This window comes from Aricia agestis, chromosome 2 (genome assembly GCF_905147365.1).
Source record: "Aricia agestis chromosome 2, ilAriAges1.1, whole genome shotgun sequence".
NCBI lineage: Eukaryota > Metazoa > Arthropoda > Insecta > Lepidoptera > Lycaenidae > Aricia > Aricia agestis.
The window spans coordinates 8442575-8463759 of NC_056407.1; the positions used below are offsets into that span (position 1 = coordinate 8442575).

The 21185-nt window shown below is 36.2% G+C and overlaps 1 protein-coding gene across 1 annotated transcript in view; it reads right to left on the minus strand.

The window, feature by feature from the left end:
- The window catches only part of LOC121739626 (chitin deacetylase 1), a 38860-nt gene extending 21241 nt beyond the window's left edge, over positions 1 to 17619 (minus strand). The window contains exons 1-4 of the mRNA XM_042132129.1: positions 17501 to 17619; positions 9523 to 9632; positions 4872 to 4983; positions 2376 to 2503 (exon numbers count right to left, since the gene is read on the minus strand). Of these exons, the coding sequence (XP_041988063.1) occupies positions 2376 to 2503; positions 4872 to 4983; positions 9523 to 9632; positions 17501 to 17585 (435 nt within the window). The 5' untranslated portion in view covers positions 17586 to 17619. The remainder of the gene's footprint in view (positions 1 to 2375; positions 2504 to 4871; positions 4984 to 9522; positions 9633 to 17500) is intronic.
- Between the last annotated feature and the right edge of the window lie 3566 nt (positions 17620 to 21185).

The following is a 21185-nucleotide window of genomic DNA, read 5'->3' on the forward strand; positions in this document are numbered from 1 at the left end:
GAACAATTTGACAGAAAATGCATAGAGCTTCTATCAAAATCTGGGTTCAATTAAAGTTAAGTAGTCGTTTAATATCTCCGAGTGTGGCCTGCCCCCCTAGCATAGTCCAACGAGATATCTCGTAAATATCTCACTCTCGAGCGTAGTGATATTGTCGATATCGATATATATATTTTTTTATTTTATTTATTACACTTCTTGCACATTGCACAATGGCGGACTTAATGCCATATGGCATTTTCTACCAGTCAACCATTGGGTGGTAACAGAGACAAAACTAACATCACAGGTGCTTTCTGTGTAGAAAAAAAATGAAAAATATATCTCTTTTTCGCTAACATGCATACGTCGAGACTCGGGAGATAAATTTCTCGTTCGTATATAGTTCGTTAGTATATAGAAAAAACAGCACATAATATAAAAAAAACAAAATTATCTCTAATTTTGACGACAGACGTACGAGAAAAAATGTATGTCATGTTAGGGTCAATAGAGATGAAGAGATAAACCAGTTAACATCGAGAAAACGTGTAGAGTGAGATATCTCGTTGGCGTATGCTAGCACGGCTGAACAGATAAAACCTAACTCCAAAGTAATGCGATTAAGGTATAATTTTCTCGTATTTGGCTTGTGGCGTTTATATCGAAATATAGATTTGTGAGAGCATTGAATCTGTTGATTAAGCACTCACACGAGCGGAAGAAAATACGTATCAGCTGCAATTCAATTAACTGGCTGCCTTGGCTGAGTCAAGGTACATACTTCGCGACACAAGCAGTTGCTAAGTTTACGTTTTTGTAGAGAACGCAATCTCGTTCTCGCGAGAGCTCATTTTCGCGAGATCTCGGCATTTTAGCGAGATTGATCTCGGTTGAAAAAAGACCGAGATCTCGCGAGATTTTTTAATAAACTAGCGAGGTCTTGCTGAAGCTCAATGTCGCGAAATTCGCATTCCCTACGTTTTTGTCACTTCCTATGGCAAGAATTCTCTCGTTTCTAATCTAAACAACGCCACACAAAATTTAATTAACGTCCTCACGACCAGGGGCGTCTTTCCCTTAGGTGCAATCTGTGCAGTGCACACGGGCGCCGCGGTCCTAAGGGCGCCGAGCGCCGCTCGCGTTCGGCGCGCGCCCGCGCTGGCCGGCCGCCACGGCCCACGCTTTATTGAACAACGTAAAAAGAACTCCAGTTTGCAAACATTTTTGTGTAATATCCGAAGCTCTTCTTATATTTGTAGAATTACAGCAAAGCAAGGCGCACCCTGAGCGGCTCGGCTTTTGCAATATAAATATTATAATCTTTATTTTTCAACGTGAAATGAACCTTAAAATACATAAATGAAGATTATATTAGTGAGTGTAATAGTGGGTGTCCTATCGCTCGTTTTTTCAAAATAGGTAGTGGGAGGATTTGGATTTAGAGACAAAAAAGCACAGTGTTCTAATTTAGAAAACCAACTGTGCCATGCTGGCTCTTCGGATGTAGAGAAGTTAGAGCTCTTCAATGAAATCGAATAATGAAATCGAATTAATACCGATGTTGTGATGATGTGATGTTTAATAAGTATAGAACATGAAATTTAAAGTAAAATTGAAGTACTTATGCGATATAAAATTTACGTTTTGGGGTTAGGCTTGAGGGTCAGTCAAAACTCAAGAGGACATCATGGTCAAAACCGAAAAAAACTTCAATCTACAAACAAATAACAATAGAGTTTGTTATCTATTTTATATTGGAGAAATTTGACAGTACAGTATGTGGTAACTTGATGTGCTGTTATAGTTCGTCTGGTGGAACGAAAGAAGTCACCGCTTAGAGTCTTCACCCTTAAGCGGCCGGACAAACTGTAATTTTACTTTGTAGTTTGCACCCATTTCATTATGACCGCGCGCGCGCTTTTTAGGGGGCGCTAGGGTAATGTTTGCACACGGGTGCCACATGGGCTAGAGACGGCCCTGCTCACGACCACCCAAAAACTTACACTTCCACACTCAAAACCCTGTGGACAATATTTGTTTAATTCGTCTGCTGCTGCTAACTTACCTCATGAACATTCTTATAATATAATATGCATGGTGCTACGAGCCATATTGTCGTAAAGTAGGCAGAACTCACAAGATTTGCAAATCAAACTTATAACATAGGTGTGGCAGGAATTTGTGTTATACGATAAAAGCAGTCATTTGCGAAGAATCGGATTGTCAACAACTATTATATTCGATTTCATCCTTGTTCCTTGAGTTTTATGAAAATCTGTAGGTTCCTAATTTACTAGTACCCAATACTCATTTCTAGAAAATATTTGTCATTAACTAGTTCTCATTTCTCTGTCATGTCCCCAAATCCGTACACACCTAACGTCATTACTTACATCCTCAGGATCAAGTCCGCCGGGTATGGTGGTGCCATCCTTGGAGCAGAAGCAGTATGGCAGCTGACACTCCGCCGGATCGCACCGCTCCGCCAAGTCGGTGGGCGCCTCCGTTGACGGGGCTGGTGCTGAAAGATTAGTGGTTGATGTGTAGGTAGCGTGTAATGGAAGCTTACAAAATACTGGGAGCTCTAAGCAGTATGTAGTATCAATTTAACTACCAATCATTGGGATGTCTGAATAGTATGTAGTCCCAATTTACAAATAATTTGAAAGTCTGGTAAGTTTTAGGAAGAAATCTTTCAGGATGGGAATGGAACATTTATGGCCTGTTTCACCGCTTCCTGATAAGGTTCCCGGTAGGGTTATTTGACAGATTTTCCATACTCCATCTGTCAAATTAAGTAGTGGATAGCCTTATCAGGAAGCGATGAAACAGGCCCCTTACAATACAAACGTTGTCCCCTGTTTCCTCCCTGGATAATGCCGGTAGAGTTATAATTTTTTTCTGAATATGGCCACTAATACAATGTCCCTATGTTTTCTTTTTTTTCATAATTTAGTTACTAAAAAAGATATGAACGTTCAAAAACCCAAAAAAATGGCCAGATTTTCCTCTGTGTTCAAACACCCATAAAACAAAACTGGCTAAAATGTACAAAAAAAATAAAACATAGGAATACAGCTCAAGCCTTGCTTTAATTCTTAATGAAAAAAGTACTTAAATCGGTTAAGTTTTGGAGAAGGAATCAGCGGACAACGAATCGAAGATTTTCTGTTCTTTTATTAGAACTTTTGTCGTGTTGTCTCTATCGCGCTCTGCGGTGGGAGACTTGAGATTGGTGAGACAGCAATACATTTTCAAATACGTATTTTCAATTTCTCTCGCCCCTGGTGTATCCTCTTAATAATACGACGTGTATGTTCCTGATAATTAGGTCACATTTATTTTATACAGTTAAAATTGTAGTCCCTTTTTTTTATGATCATAGAATAGCGTCATTTGCTACAACGTAATAGCTCCTAAGCCAAACATTTACAGAGCACATATCAAGTATTTGCCATGGCCTGAATTGACTTAAGAGAGATTCCGAATGTTGTACAGAGATGCAACGCACGCAGATCAGAAATGTGTGATGAAACTCGCAGTTGTATGTTTGGTATTCACGACCAAATCCAGGCCTGCCAACTTTACAATACTAAAATGTGCCTGTCGAGCTTCAAATGTACAGTCAACGAGGAAACTGTCAATCATACAGAAGCGTTGTACAATTCTCAGGATAACTGACGAGTTAATGGTGTAGTATTATAATGTTTTTTTTAATATAAAATAAGAAGGCAAACGAGCAAACGGGTCACCTGATGGAAAACAACTCCCATGGACCAAGCTGTTTGAAACACTACGGCAGTCAACAATTCGAGCGGCCCTTCGTTGGATACGATCCAGAGGGAGCAGTTGGTATTTAGGCACCCTTGCCCAGAGATGAGAACAATTATAATCTATATGAGGCCGAACCTGCGCCTTGTAAAGTTGTAGGCGTCGGTCCGGACTGAAGTACTGTCTCGCTCTGTTAGGAACACCAAGCTTCTTCGAGGCTAACTTGGCCTTACCCTCTAGATGATATCGGAACTGGACTTCGCTCCATATGTTGACGCCAAGTATTTCAATGCTAAAGGAGATGGTTAAAGATGTGCCTTCAAAACGAGGATATACGACCATGTACGCTAACCAAGTTATAATAAATCTCATCAAACATTTGGTATTTCTTTGATACAAGAATCGCAATTTCATTTTCTTTTTCAAGGGATGATAAGTCAGAGCACGCAGAAACTTACATTATTCTAACTAAGAGATTTTTGAAACAATATAAACTGTATAGTTTTACCACGAATTTGTATAAGCCAAAGGCTACATATCAGTAAAGTAGCGTCAAAGGAACTTCAAAGGCGCGAGACTTATAAGGTATTTCTTCACCTTTCAAATACTTTCGTCTAAGTTTCTACATACACGGTTTCAATTCGCCGTATAGGGTCGTAATATCCATACAATTTAGTAGTTAAAAATGTTAAGCTTTCCAGTTGAATGTTAAATCGGGTGATATTTTGCATGCTTTCGAATTATGTAAGTTTCATAGAGTTCGCAATTGGGAGCCATTTTCCACAACGCAATATTGCGTCGGGTATGACATGACTTGTATTTATTGCTCTGTTTTCTGACAATGTACTGGAACGAAATGTTTATTACAGTTTTATTTCATAAAGCACTTGTATCAATTTTCGTTTTGTTTTTGAAAATAGAATATTGTGTTCCAAGAGAAAAGTGAAAACACTAGATAAAACTTAAACCTACTATGCTACAAACATGATAGGCTCCGTTCAATTATTTCTAGCAATTTTCAAAGTCAACATCAACTTGTTACCAGGGAAAATATCGGAAAAGTTTTGTTTTTCATTATAAAAAACTCAAGTCACTGGTAAAATAATAAAAGTACTCACTTGACGCAATCGGACCACATCTGGCTTCGGCCTTGAAGGTACAAAACTTGCTTATGTCATCAAAGTACAGCCCAGAGGGACATCTGTTCAAATACGGGTAGCCGTCCACACACTGAAATAAAATAAATCCTCGTTTAATGTTTGTTCATTTTTTGCGAGCCCTATTTAAAAAATTGAACGTAAAAGCCTGATGTGGTTACAGTTAACATTTTACATAGAAATTGATAGATAGGCAGATGGAGATCCTAAGTAGTAATTAGGTAAGTAATTTGGTCAGGTGATGTCCAAGCGTATTATAATGATTAACATTATCTTGACATCACGTTAACCCGACCGAAAAGCGTAGGTGTGGGTAAGAATCATTCATCTGATAATACTTATGATAATATCTTAAATAACCTAGGTACTGTTTAAATATTACATTATACATATAATCAGAAAACAAACACAAGCCAGATAAATTCAAAAGTTCAAAAAAGTCTTTGGTGGTTTCGAAACTATACTGCACTCGGCTTAACATGGTGGTAGCGGTCATTGACTCCCTGTCAAAAAACTTGTCATTTTCTATATAAACCGCGATTGACAATGAAGAGTCAGATGTTCCTAAAAGTTGGAGATTATCATTCTAAAAGTTACCAAGAGGTTTCCGACGAATCTGTAAAAATCTGTGTCACTAGAGGTCAATTTTATTCTTAAATATTCTAAATACAGCGCGAAGATTTTTCATTTAGAGCCTAGACTAAAAAGGTCAATGACCGCTACCGCCATGTTTCGCCGAGTACAATATAAGACACTCACGGTACACAAAGCTTCTGTGCTAGGTTTATTTGATTTGAAAAATAATAAAGCAAGTTTTTTTTAGGGTTCCGTAACCAAAGAGGTAAAAACGGGACCCTATAATTACTGAGACTTCGATGTTTGACCGTCTGTCTCCAGGCTGTAACTCAAGAACCGCTATAGGTAGGCTTCTGAATTTTTCACAGATTGTGTATTTTTGGTGCCGCTATAACAATAAATACTTACTAAAAACAAAATAAAGTTAAGATTTAAGGGGGGCTCCCATTATACAACAAAGCTGATTTTTTTGCCCTTTTTAGCTCGTAATCCATAATGGCAACATGTAGATACTTGAATTGTTTACATAATCCTTAGTTATATTATGTGTACTTCAATATTTAATATCAAAATTAAAATAAAATAAATTATTAAGGGGGGCTCCCACACAAAAACACATTTTTTTACTACTTTCGCTCTATATCGGTACGGAACCCTTCGTGCGCGAGTCCGACTCGCACTTGGCCGATTATTTATATTTGCGCTCGTTATTTGTTAATAGTAAATAGACGAACACAGCAATAATTAAAAAGCGCCCAAAGCGTATTATACATTTATACCTCATTAATAACTAAATTAATTTGTGCTAAAAATTGGATCGTAATTCGTACGAAACAAATACGGAGTGTACATTTTGTGAAATATTACTTTTCATTAATATCGTGTAATACTACTGATTAATTAAAAGTAATCGGTATTTAGTTCCCAGCTTTAATTAAAATTATTGAGATTATTGTTAATGATATATAATAATCCGGTTGTATGGTTTGAATGTTAAAGTATATGTACACAATATACAGATTGCAGACACATAATATTACAAACAGAAGTATACACTATACAGAGTGTAAAGTAAAGAAGTGATAATGATTTTGGGTATGTAAAGACTCAGTTCAGTTCTAGAAGTTAAGCAGGGCTCAAATAGTTACAGGTAGGTACAATATTTAGGTACGTTGTTTATGCTATTCCTTATTATAATGAGTTTAATCCAAGGCGTTAAAATCTAATTTAAATAAGAACTTTTCATTTAATTATTATTATTTATTTATGAATGATTTTAAATATTAATCTTTTAAGCTAGAGATTAAAGCTTAAAAACCGACTAAGAAAGTCTTCCAAAAACAAAACTTTGTAATAATAAAAGGCGTAGAGCATTATACATTACTGTTGATGTTCCGCGCGGCTTCGCCCGCGTAATTTAGAAAATTTCACGGAAACCGTACATTTTTCAACAAACAAAGTAACAAACTCTTCCGCTTTATAATATTATATTAAGTATAGATTTAGATCAAAACTAACTAACTTTAACTCACAGAATAACATTATTATTAAAGGAATATTAAAGGAATAACATAATAACTTAAATATCATGTCTTCGTACGTATGAGGTAGGGAAAACTCTACGCATCGACAGACAAGACATAATTAAGTTAAATAGTTTAAGGTAGTGCTAATTAAAGTTAACAGATTAAATCAAGTTGGCCTAGAAGGACGCAACAAGATACAAACACCAAGTTTCATGTAAGAATAATTTAAAATAACCAACGTACTAAACTAAAACGCTTAGAATTAAAGCAAAAAATAGGAGATAATAATATTGAAACATTAAATTGTTAATAAAGTATGGAATTAACATTTAAAATGTCACCAACAGCGCCTTTTAGCGCCTTAGTATCTGATCAAACCGGTCAGATAAATAAACAAGATATTATAATATTATAAGATACCCCAGTGTTTCCTTATTATATCTTAATGTCGTAACAGTAATAATTATTATATTATTAATATTGCACTATTAATATTCAATGCAAGTTATTTGAGAAATATTAGATCATGGATATTGTACATAAACGTTTTATAGGGTAGGTCAAAATGTTATTACTTATTATGAATTAAGACAGATCTGTTATAAAAACTACGAACAAAAGCAGTGTAAAAACCACGTTAACTCATGACGGGTAACCATGATTGCAAAGCTGATATTCAACATCGATCACGGGCAACCATAAAGTTAATATACCTAGCGGAATAGAGCAACAATCTCGAGCTGTCAAACGAAACCGAAATTGGTTTCATCTGTGTGTAAAAATATGTGTACGTATACACTTACACAAAAATGATTTCTATGAGATTAAATTGTCAACGTGCGGCACGTGCCGACTGGACGTCAAAAAAAGAGTGCTGCTGTCATGTATCACATGTCTCATTTTACCACGCAGTGTTACTGATAGTGACAGCTCTCTTGCTCAGGCCTTTGTTTGTCTATTCCGCTAGGTATATTTTTTTTTTTTTATGAAATAAGGGGGCAAACGAGCAAACGGGTCACCTGATGGAAAGCAACCTCCGTCGCCCATGGACACTCACAGCATCAGAAGAGCTGCAAGTGCGTTGCCGGCCTTTTAAGAGGGAATAGGGTAATAGGGGAGGGTAGGGAAGGGAAGGGAATAGTTGAGGGCAGGGAAGGGAATAGGGTAGGGGTTAGGGGATTGGGCCTCCGGTAAACTCACTCACTCGGCGAAACACAGCGCAAGCGCTGTTTCACGCCGGTTTTCTGTGAGAACGTGGTATTTATCCGGTCGAGCCGGCCCATTCGTGCCGAAGCATGGCTCTCCCACGTATTAACTTTATGTGGGCAACTGAAGATATGATATGAGCCACGTTTGTGATCTCGTGTATTTAGAACAATACGCCAACGTAGCTATTATAAATAAGTCACGTTACATCTAATAAAGGAAATGTCGCCAATATTTTTAGCTAGATTTATAAAATGTAAATACGAAGTGATTATAAAAGTGGTGGCCTTGTGCCACATCGTCGAGCGTTGCTTAATGCGGCGAGAAAACTTAAAATATAATCTAAAAGCGATTTATTATTGTCTCGTGAGTTTACGAGTGTCTTCGTGAAATATGAGCGTAGCTTTTATGTGCATTAGTAATTTTTGTAATGACACTACTTGGGAAGTTGCAATATATTCTAGAGATGTGTTTTGATGCCAGCCAAATCAGACGAAATCAGAGGAACTACTGTATCTACAGGGTGTAACAAAAATAAGTGATAATACTTTAGGGTGTGTACGTGGTCCTTGTAGAGAGTTCACTGTGAAAGTAGCAGCGATGAAAGACGAAAAAATTTTTTTACTTTTGTATGGGGAAACTCGTGACGCTCGGACCCTTGCCCATACAAAAGTGAAAAAAATGTTTCGTCTTTCAGAGCTGCTACTTTCACAGTGAACTCTCTACAAGGAACACGTACACACCCTAAAGTATTATCACTTATTTTTGTTACACACTGTATAGTACCTCTATAAAAAATAATACTAATAATGTAGAGCGTAGAGCGAGTGTGTTTATACCGTATTGAACAAACTCTATTGACAAAATCTATTGAAATCCATCCTAATACTGAAAGTGTGTCAATTTATTTAATCGGTATTTATCGTGACGAAATCTAGATCTTTGCCCAGCAGTAGGACAGCATAGGCTAATAAAAATGCATTTTTTTATATCCATACTAATATTATAAATGCGAAAGTCTATCTGTCTGTCTGTCTGTTACCACTTCACGCCCAAACCGCTGAACCAATTTTGCTGAAATTTGGTATGGATATACTTTGAGCCCCGGGAAAGGACATAGGATATTTTTTATCCCGGGAAAATGTACGGTTCCCACGCGATAAACGATTAGTTCTAGTTCAATATAAAGTTTTCCGTCTCACCTCATGTATTGACACAGGTAATTATATAAACTAAACAAAATAAATGAAGAACAGAGCACGGATTATTATACAGGATTTTAGATTTTAAGGCTCGTTACTTACTTGATAGAATCGCCTGCAGGTGGCCGGATCTGCGAAATTTCCGTTGCCGGTAACACCATAGGGACAAACGAACTCCTCCGCTTCCTTGTCTTTGTCCTTTTGAGAATTAGCTATAATTAAAATTCATTCATTAAACTCGGCTTAGCGAAGGCGAAATTGTTTTCCTAAACTAAATGAATACTTAATTTATAATATCTTTAGATAATATGGGTAAGTAAACGCCCGTTGCGACTTGTGATTCATTTTGATCTAATGGAAACAAAGCTATAACTTTATATTATTTATTTTTATATCTAATATAAGTATAAAATTCTCATGTCACAGTGTCTGTGCGCGAACTTCTCCAAAATGACTCAACCGATTTTGATGAAATTTTGTATGTACCATCGAGGAAGTTGATTCCTAGGTAGTTGACAGACCAACGTCATTTGGTCAGATCATGTGCATTCAATGTTAATTATTGTGATCTATCGGCTGGATTTGACGTATCGCGGCCAAATTACGTAGGTCCCCCATCTACCTAGGAATCAACTTCTCTGAAAGTACATATCCGTTAAGCCTGGTAAGTGAGAATAGATTTTTATCTACTTTTTATATTGATAAGGGCATTTGCTTAATAAATAATAATACTGTAAATTATATTGACTTTCTTAAAACAGCGAAACGAAGTTCGCGGGGTCAGCTAGTTTAGTTATAATAAAGCTCTACATCTATTATAATGATAATGTTATCTATTTAAATATCACATACGTTGTAACTTGTATAGTTATACACTAAAATCTGTGATTATACACAAGAATTACTATAAAACTTTAATGTGGTCGCGTAGATAATATTAAGTTTTTCTACTTTAAAATGACAATTAATTTAAAGGGTGTCAAAAATAACACTGCAGTTAAGTAGGTGCAAATATTTAATTTTCCTAAACACTATTAAACTGGTTACATACATAAACTAATTGGTTAACTAATTGGTTTTCCTAAACACTTTCTAAGACTAAAGTTAACCATTGACAAGAATCTCAGATAGAAGTGAGTCAGCATCATAAAAACTGCTTACATTTATCATTATCATAATATTAATAAGCGAACGAAAAACTTTGTAACCCTTTTTACGAAAAATGGGGAAACGTAGGTGCATGAAATTTTGCACAGTTATAGTTTATATGGTGAAGGAGTGCATCGAGCTAATATTATTTTGAAGTTATGCTTTTATCATACATTTTTTATCACACAAAACATTACACACACTACAACACACACACATGAGAAATGACATATTTTTGAGTGACAAGACATACGAATTATACTCATTTATTTATGGTTGAAGTTCTGTTGACAACAAGTTAACAAATTGAAAATGGATTGTAGTTTTTTTATTGAGATACTATTAGACAATGCTTACACGGCCAGTCTAAGATCAGCTAAGTCCCAGAGACAATCAATTCAAGAGTCAATATTATTTTTTACAAAATATAGACCTAGTATTTCTAATGTCGTTGAAACTAAGGTCGAATTTCGACCATTGGGCGATCTCTAGTAATGATAAATATATTGAAACACCTTAAACCAATCATTAAAAAAATATGTATACGAAATCTGGTTAGTGCGTAATGCGTATTTTAAACAACTTTCTCACAGCGCTCGGAGCCTTGAAGACGGTTTAGTTATGAGTGCACTAATGTACTGTGTCGGTCTAGACTCTAGACTCTAGAACTAGATAGATTGAACATTACGAAATTATACGCCTAGTGAGTCAGCCTACCTAGCATACGCTAACGAGATATCTCACTCTACATATTTTCTCGATGTTTGATGGTTTGTCTCTTCATCTCTATTCACCCTAGCATGACAAACATTTTTTCTCGCGTAGATCTATCATCGAAATAACACATTTCTATAGAGTTTGGTCGAGATAATGTCGAGATTTTGACATTATGAGACGAGTAACTACTCGTCTCATAATGTCAAAATTTAATTATATCGAGAGTGAGATATCTCGTTGGCGTATGCTAGGTAGGCAGGTGACAGGCCTTAGAACTTATAAAGTAACTAGATGACGGTCGCAACTCCGTTGCGCTGAAACTCGTTTATCACTGGGGAATCGTACATTTTTTCGGAATAAAAGTATCCTATGTCCTCTCCCGTATTCAAGGTATATCCATATTAAATTTAAGCAAAATCGGTTAAGCCTAAGGTTAAGGGGTTCACAAACTGTGCACCGCGGCGCCCTGGTGCACCGTGGAAAGGCAAGAGGGGCGCCGTGAGTCGATCCTCCATCATTATCCATAACCACAAATATTATAAAATTAAATTATAATATTATGAATTTTACAAAGCAGGACGATTATTAAATATTTGTTTATTATTAGTACCTGAATGACCGAGCTTTGATCGGTATAGGAAACACTCATTGACTTCGTGTTACTTAACAACGCCATCTGCTGGAATAGCTTTAGCTGTTGTTGTGTCGTTAAAGCAATTAGTTGCTCACAAAATAGTATTATTATTCGCCAATAGATGTCAGGAAGAGTCATATTTTTCAGTTTATCGATTACGCCGCAGGCTGAAAAAGATTGGGAACCCCTGGGTTAAGCGGTTTGGGTGTGAATAGGTAACAGACAGACACACTTTCGCATTTATAATACAACTAGCTGTCCCGGCAAACGTTGCTTTGCCATAATATGAATTATTTCGCCCATATTATTTTATTGAAGTGACTAATTAATAAGCATATTATGTTACGATGGCAACGCCCATCGCTATCCCGTCGTCTCTGTCTCGAGTTGTAATAATTTACTATTATTTATTCAGCAAATGCACTTATCAATATAAAAAGTACCCAGTAGCCGATTGTCAGACCCACTGAATACGCATATAAAATTTGGTTAAAATCAGTAAAGCCGTTTCGGAGGAGTACGCGGCCTAACATTGTGATTTGTGACACGAGAATTTTATATATAAGATTAGTATGGACATTACCTTACTTTTACATTTCGGCAACATAAGAAAGACAGTAAAGTTTTTCTGTTTACTAAGTTTTATTTTGGTTTTGCAATGCTTTCATTTGAACTCCCTTTCAATCCTAAGCTCAACTATATCCCAATAAACGACTTTAATGATTCTCATTATTAGCTTGTATACTTAATATTATTATTCTCTATCTAAAATATTAAACGTATCGATTAGACTTATACAACTTCTATTTTATATAGTATTCGTCTAACAGGACTTATTAAAAGGCTTACGAAGTTACTTACTAATTATATAATAATATGATTAGTAGTATAGGCAAAAGAGAAGAAAAACCGTATATTATTGAAAATAAATTGTCGGTGCGGCGAAACAAAACCCTAATGTATCCGCTGCGGTTATTCCATTGTCATGAAATTCACATTTCAATTATTATATTCAATACAATATATTGTAAAATATGAAGCTAGCGGACCGAACTAGATAAAATATGTAATTTATTGACATGTATGAAATTGAATTTTGTAAAAATTTGCTATTCGAAAAGCTAGTTCAATGTGAAATGTGTTTTATGCATGTAACCAGTTTAATTAAGTCTATACAATTGCCTCTATTGACAGTTTTCATATTTTAAATTCCTCTCTACTATAATAAAAGTTAGGTAACCGCCCAAAAGCCAAGACCGTACCTACAATTTAATCTGCATAATCATAAAGCTAATACAAGTTTTAGAGTCAAGATTACTTTGCTCAATTCATCCACTTAGTAATTTTAGTTGGGGTAATAAATCGTAAGTTAGTAGGCCACGATTCCAAGTTTTACTGTCAATAACTTTAGCGCGAGTTTGTATTCATAGTACAGACTACAGAGTGTACCCGCGATGGAATGTGAATAATTAGGCGAGGCTCAAACGGGCCACAATATTCATGCTCCTGCTAGACAATTTTCATACATTTTTAACGAATTTCCGCAGTGGCACATAATGTAGCGTGTCGCCGCGACTCGAATATATGAACTTTGGTACCATACGGCGACACTTTGTCGCTCGTTTGCTCAACTTTATACACCGTGGATAACCTTCTGTGTTTAAAAACGCCGTGTCAACGTTTCCTCACAATGGCCTCCGATACAAAACTGTAGGAAACGCATACATCTCATGTGAATAGCGAAAAAGTTTATGAATAATGATGGAGCATAGATACCAGATTTAGGAAGCGGTAGATATTATGACGGCTCAACTTATCATACGATCTCTGGTATTCTTTTAAATTAGGGGGCAAACGAGCAAACGGATCTACTGATGGGAAGCAACTACCATCACCCATAGACACTCGCAATATCAGAAAATTTGCAGGAGCGTTGCCGACCTTTTAAGAGGGAATACGGTTTCTTCTTAAAGTTTTGCAGCTCGTATTAGTCCAGAAATACTGCTGTCGATGGTGGTATTGTTTTAAGAACAATAATTTTAGAACAAAACCTTTGGACTTAACAGCAATTGAAATGTTTGGTTCCAATAGTAATTAAGGTACGTAGCACGTTTGTAACCTAAAGCGTCTCCAACGACTAGTAATTAGACAAACTACAGGTGGGCTAATAGGACTCTATGTGACACTATAGAGACGTAACAACATTATTTGAATACTAGGCAATAGAAACTTGCTAAAAACTATAGCTAACAGTCATTTCACTGTTATCGTTTTCTTGGAAGTAAATGATGCTCATATATTATTTTAATAACATAAGGCAGTTACTCATTTTTTCCTTATTATAATTCTAACAAACCATGTAACTTACCTAAGTACTTCATCATCTGGCAAATATATCTGGCTAATTAAACATAAAATCCTAGCTTCAGACTAGTGGTCCGAGTTCCCTAGAACATTTTTTTTTATTACTATCAAGCTAATTTTTTGTGAGTAACTTCATTTTGATAAGACCAACACTTTTATTTGCGAAAAATCTCGAAAGTAGTAGCTAGCAGAGATAGAAAGGAATTCGTACTTTGATTTGATGTTCCTAAAATATGGATTGTTCTATTTGTAGGATAATAATACTCTTAAATTATATAACCATTAACCTATCAATATACAAAGAATCAGCTGGTTAGGGTTGACTACGGAACTCTAAAACGGAACCCTAACCAGCAGATTTTTTGTTCATTAATAGGTTAATAGTAATATAAATTGAAAGTAATAATAAATTGACCTACAAACAGAACAAACCATATTTAAGGTTAACTCTATAATATTATTATACCCTTCAGTGACGTTATATAGAGTTTACACTGTAGTTAACATAATATTATGATTTCTTGAACCATTATAATTAGTATACTATTTAGGGTTCCGTACCCAAAGGGTAAAAACGGAACCCTATTAATAAGACTTCGTTGTCTGTCCGTCTGTCTGTCTCCAGATTGTATCTCAAGAACCGCTATAGCTAGACTTCTGAAATTTTCACAGATTAATGAACATCTGTTGCCGCTATAACAACAAATACTAAAAACAAAATATTATTTATATGGGGGGCTCCCAAACGTGATTTTTTGGCCTTTTTGCTCGGTAACAATAACGGCAACAGCTAGGCACACAACAGACAATTTTCACTAAGGCTTTATTTACGAGTATAATATGTGTAATTTAATAATTATTAATAATAAAATTAAAACAAATTAAAATTTTAAGGGGGGCTCCCATACAAAAAACACAATTTTTGGCCTATTTTTGCTCTATAACGGTACGGAACTCATCGTGCGCGAGTCCGACTCGCACTTGGCTGATTACTTTATTTTAGTTTTTGAAGTATTAACACTGACACATTATTATTCAGCCTTAACCTAACTTTGTAGGTACCTTATCTTACTTCGTTAAGACCTTGATTATATTTTGTTAAGACCTAGATTGTTGTTGTACTAGACACCTTATTGATATTATTATTGTTACTAATGGCGCTGAGTGCTGACTCTGGTACAATGTTAGTCATTAAAAAGGATTTTCTAAAAAACATTTATTTTATAAACCTAAGACACATCACACAAACTTTATTTAGGTGTATACAGCCTGCAGGTGATGCAAGTTTCGAGTACTCATAAAAAATGCTGTGAGCGTAAAAAACATGCTCAATAAACCAGTCTCTAATACCCGTTATCAATATTATGCTCGGCATAAAACTTGTGTATTCGTGTACTCTAACTTAAACAATATAACCTGCCTTTAACAATAAATAATATAATAATGATAATAGGATATCTAATAAAAATATTTCGTACGGTTTATCTTACGTACTTCGTACGGTTCCGTTACACAGTATGTAAATTTCAAAATGTCCAATAATGCTTTAACTAGTAAAAGCCATTTCGTTATTAAAATTAACTTCTAAAAGTTAATTTTAATAACGAAATGGCTTATATTAACTGAAAACCTTACCGCGAATGAGAGAATTTGTACATAACATCCAGATATAAGGGTAACAACTAAAGTCGGACTTGTGAGTAGAGTCATAAAATTTTGAGCTAGATTCTGACTTTAGTACTTAAATAACTTGTTTGATAGTAATTTGATAATAATTATATTTTATTAAGTGATCATTAAATAATTATGAAATAGACCACGTTGCATAAGAAAAGTTTCTATAAAGTTTTACATGTCTCAGACAGTGACTCATCTACGAAGATTCTTTAGAAATACATTACATTAACAGTTTAAGAACGCATTTATTAAATGTGTATTTAATTAAATATTATTAAATGTGTATTTAATTAAATTGGATTGGTGTGAAAATTTAAAGTGCCTACTTGTTGTACCATTACTGATAATTTAGAGCAAAATAAGCCAAAAAAATCACTTTTGTTTGTATAGGTACTGCACCTTAATTTTTAATTTTATTTATTTTGTTTTAGTATTTTTTGTTATAGCGGCAACAAAAATACACAATCTGTGAAAATTTCAGAAGTCTAGCTATAGCAGTTTTTGAGATACAGCCTGGAGACAGACAGACGGACAGACAGATAACGAAGTCTCAGTAATAGGGTCCCGTTTTCACCCTTTGGGTACGGAACCCTAAAAACGGACAAACTAGTCTTACAATAATTACCTAACAAGACGTATAAAAAATCATAACGAATTACTCATTACGTATTCCAAATTACTTAACTCTATCTAAATTACGTGATTGTAATAGTAAGAAGCACTTTATTGTGATTAATTTAGCAAATAAGTAATAATATAGATTAGGTAATAAATTATTATAACCTAATCGATACTTTACAAAGTAAGGCTTTAAAGTAAGCAAGTCATGCTTTTGACCCTGACTTTACCGTTTTTATTTGATAAAGTAATGTACCTACCCGCTATCTTTACGTCTAAGTACCAATTATTATCACAATAAATATTAAATATTAAGAATTCCCGTTATAAATATTAATTTAAGTCAATTTAAGAATAACTCTACATTTTGTTTCCAAGGATCCATATCCTATTTCTATTTCGTTTTTTCATTCAAATAGCTAATAAAGCATGTTAAACTTGTTGATTACCATTAGCAATGATATTTTAAGCTGTCTAGGTATTTAAAAGATCATACATATTTTAAAGTTAATATGAGTAAATGTCAACATCCTTCTTCAAAATAACCGGTCACGTCTCAATGTCAAGTGAAAGAAAGGACGACCTGCGTATAACGGAAAATTGGCCACCTACCTAGGGCTATTTGGACAAGTAATTAGTATACGCTTTCCAAATAATTCCGAGCCACGAGCATCAAAACTAATTACTAATTAATATAATAGCCGATAGCTCCATTGATGACTGCTGGTTTCGCAATAATTCGTCATAATCGGCTCAATATCGCTTCCTATTGTATCTTACGTGTGCTAATGTAACTTTTCAATTACTTTCACTTATCCAATGTAACGGTTACGTTACGAACGTGTAATCTAAAAAAATGTAACACACTTGCATAATTTACGTGTGCCTCGAAAAATTAAAAAAAAATCACAAGAAACTGACCGCACAGAATAAGGGCACTGATAATGAATATTTGCGTGAACGCTCTCATGTTGGTCCGCGAGCCGGTCACCGTGGGAGACGACATGGTGCCTTTCACCACCGCGAGCGCACTGCCAAGTCCGAGCCACCGCACCACGCTTCTGTCTGTGGACCTGTCTGCACGGCTTTCACCTTCTAAACCGTAGCCTGCCATAATAGTTCACGTGTTATGTTATTGTGGCCCAAACATAATATTATTACATAATGTGGAAAACAAAGGCCCGCTAATTATTCGGAATTTCAAAATTGAAATAAATGATTTGGTATATTTTTTGCTTATGTTCGCTGGATTTGGTTCATTTAATTGAATAAAAAATTTCAAAAAAAAAAACTACAGGTAGATAAAAATTTTAAATACGATTATAAGCTTTAAGTTTTTTGCACGTTGTGCTGGATAATAATATGAGCTCATAATAATTATTATGAACCTCCTACTAAGACTTGAAACTCCACTTTAATCTCCATAAACGATTATTATACTCGTACTATACCATACGGTTTACATAAAGTGATGCTCCATAGAACTAGTGCAGATATATATAATATCCATACTAATATTATAAATGCGAAAGTGTGTCTGTCTGTCTGTCTGTCTGTTCGCTCGCTCAAACCGCTGAACCGATTTTGCTGAAATTTGGCATGGGACATAGGATACTTTTTAACCCGGAAAAATATACAGTTTCCGCGCGATAAACGAATTTTGGCGCAACGGAGTTGCGGGCGTCATCTAGCCTATATTAATATTATAATTCTGCAGAGTTTGTTAGTTTGTTTGTTTGTTTGTTTGAACGCGCTAATCTCAGGAACTACTGGTCCGATTTGAAAAATTCTTTCAGTGCTAGATAGCCCATTTATCGAGAAAGGCTATAGGCTATATTTTATCACGCTCAGACTAATAGGAGCGAAGAAACAGTGGAAAATGTGAAAAAAACGGGGGAAATTATATGAAAGGGCTTATTTGAACGCGCTAATCTCAGGAACTACTGGTCCGATTTAAAAACATCTTTCAGTGTTAGATAGCCCATTTGTTGAGAAAGGTTATAGGCTATATTTTATTACGCTAAGACTTATAAGAGCGAATAAATAGAGGAAAGTGTGGAAACGCGCTAATATCAGGAACTACTGGTCCGATTTGAAAAATTATTTCAGTTTTAGATAACCCATTTATCGAGGAAGCCCATAGGCTATATTTTATTATTCTACAACTAATAGGAGCGAATAAATAGAGGAAAATGTGGAATAAACGGGGGAAAATATATGAAATTGCTTATTATCTTAAGATTCTTAAGAACTACTGGAGCAATTTTTATGTTATTTGGCAAACATGAAGAATAGACCACGTTAAGGGAAAAATGTACGGTCGCGTGAAATTCCTAAATTACGCAAGCGAAGCCGCGCGGAACATCTATATATAATAAAATCGTAGGAAAGTCAATGCTGTACATTGAATATTTTTCTACAATAAATAATACTTGGGACTTGATCTGCTATACTAACGCGGACGAAGTCGCGGGCAACAGCTAGTGTATAATAAAAGCATAATTTCAAAATAATATTAGTTCGATGCAATCCTTCACCTTATAAACTATAACTGTGCAAAATTGCATGCACCTACGTTTCCCCATTTTTCGTAAAAAGGGTTACAAAGTTTTTCGTTCGCGTATTAATATTATGATAACAAAGAAAAAAGTTTATTTGTTTGCATCGAATATGTTCCGAAATTACTACACCGGCTTGGATGAAATTTGGTACCTACAGAGAGTAAATGTCTTAGGTGAGGGATCACGGACACGGATCTGTCATTTTGCATTCGTTGGAAAGGGGTTGGGCTCCGTGAGGTCTATAGAAAAAAAAATTTAGAAAAAACTTCATGAGAAAAGCAGGAAAATAGGAAAAATCATTTTATGGCAAAACAACGTTTGCCGGGACAGCTAGTATAATATATTTTGAAATATTCTGTATATTATACAGAATGTTTCAAAATATATTAGTGATAATACTTTAGGGTGTGTATGAGTATCTTTTTTTTGCCGTTGGGAAATGCTTGATGCATTCCCGACAACCTGGGGGGCCGCCTGGATATGTGGGACTCCTCGGGTGCTGCGGTAAGGAGGAGCACCCTTGGTCACCCACTAAAACCCAACGGTGCCTCCTCTCCGCGTGTCCTTTCTCCGGGAGAGCGGTCCAGGGCTCCGGACGCTCTTCTACCGGAAGAGCTCGTGCAATATGCGACGGATTCCCCAACCCATCGCCGGAGCCTATTATGGCGGGAGTTGACGCTCATCTTGAGCGCGTCTTCGTCCTGCGCATCTTCGTCCTCCGCGCCTTCTCCTTATCGGGTCAGCTGCTTCATCGGCTTCCCGATTTCTCTCAGCGGCCTCCTTCTACGTCATGCCAGTCTTCTCTCGACAGGACTAATGCTCTTATTATATCCGGGAGTGTCAGGTCATGTCCTATAGCGGTGCAGAGTTCTGCTCGTTGTGCGACTCAGGCTGGGCAGGCAACGAGCGTGTGCTGCGCCGTGTCGTCCTCCTCCGTACAATGACGGCACTGGGGCGTTGGCTCCCGTCTGGCCGTATGGTGCAAGTAGTGACCGAAACACCCATGTCCTGTCAGCATCTGCACCATCCGGTAGGAGAGAGTGCCATTACGCTGCGCCACCGAATCCTCCAGTACTGTCCGAATTGCTGCAACAACTCTGTGACCGGCAGTTGGAGATGACATTTGATCTTGCCAGCTGGTGCGCATTATCAGCATTGGTGTATGAGTATTGAGTACCCTGTGTAGAGTTTACTGTAGAGGGAGAGAAAGTAGCAGCACTGAAAGAGTACGGTAACTTTTCTTTTTACTTTTGTACGGGTAAATTTATGACGCTGGGGCACTTGTATGGGACAAATCATTTCTTTTTATATTTTATAAAAAAACATACTTAAAATTAATATACCAAAACAACGTTTGCCGGGTCAGCTATTTATAATATAATATTTAATAAGTTGTGCAATATAGATTATAGACCCAAAAATATTATAACACTTTTTTGTCACATTCTGTATAAATTATTGTATTTTTGATATACAAGGTGTAGGTGTATATCAGATACAATAATTAATAGTAAGCTAATTTACATTTAAAAAGGTACATTATAGGTTCGCGCACACTTTGTCGGCGCGTGCCGGGGCGTGCCGGGGTGGGTCGGGGCGCAGCGCAGTGCAGAATGCGCTATAGCACACTATTGCCAGGTCGGGTCGCATCGCATTGACGGATTATACGCGCATTCGCTTCCATACAAATTGTATGGAGGCGGATTTTTGCGATGCGCCCCGGCACGCTGAGCCCCGGCACGGCCCGTCTCAGTGTGTTCACTCCTTAATGCAACAACGATTTATAATGTACTCAACTATGATTATAAAAGGCGCCTATCAATAATATTGAACTTTTTTAACGTGGTGGGTGATACGGTAGCCGTGTCATCTACTTCTATGGTGTATGACACGCACGGCTGACGTGTCACGAGAAATTTGTATGCCGCCACGACTGAATGCCTTAAAAAATGTGCGTCGCATTGAATCGATTAAAAAAGAAAACTGTCAATGTCTTATGTCACCAACGTGTAGATTTGTCAATATGACAAGTGACAGCGATATTT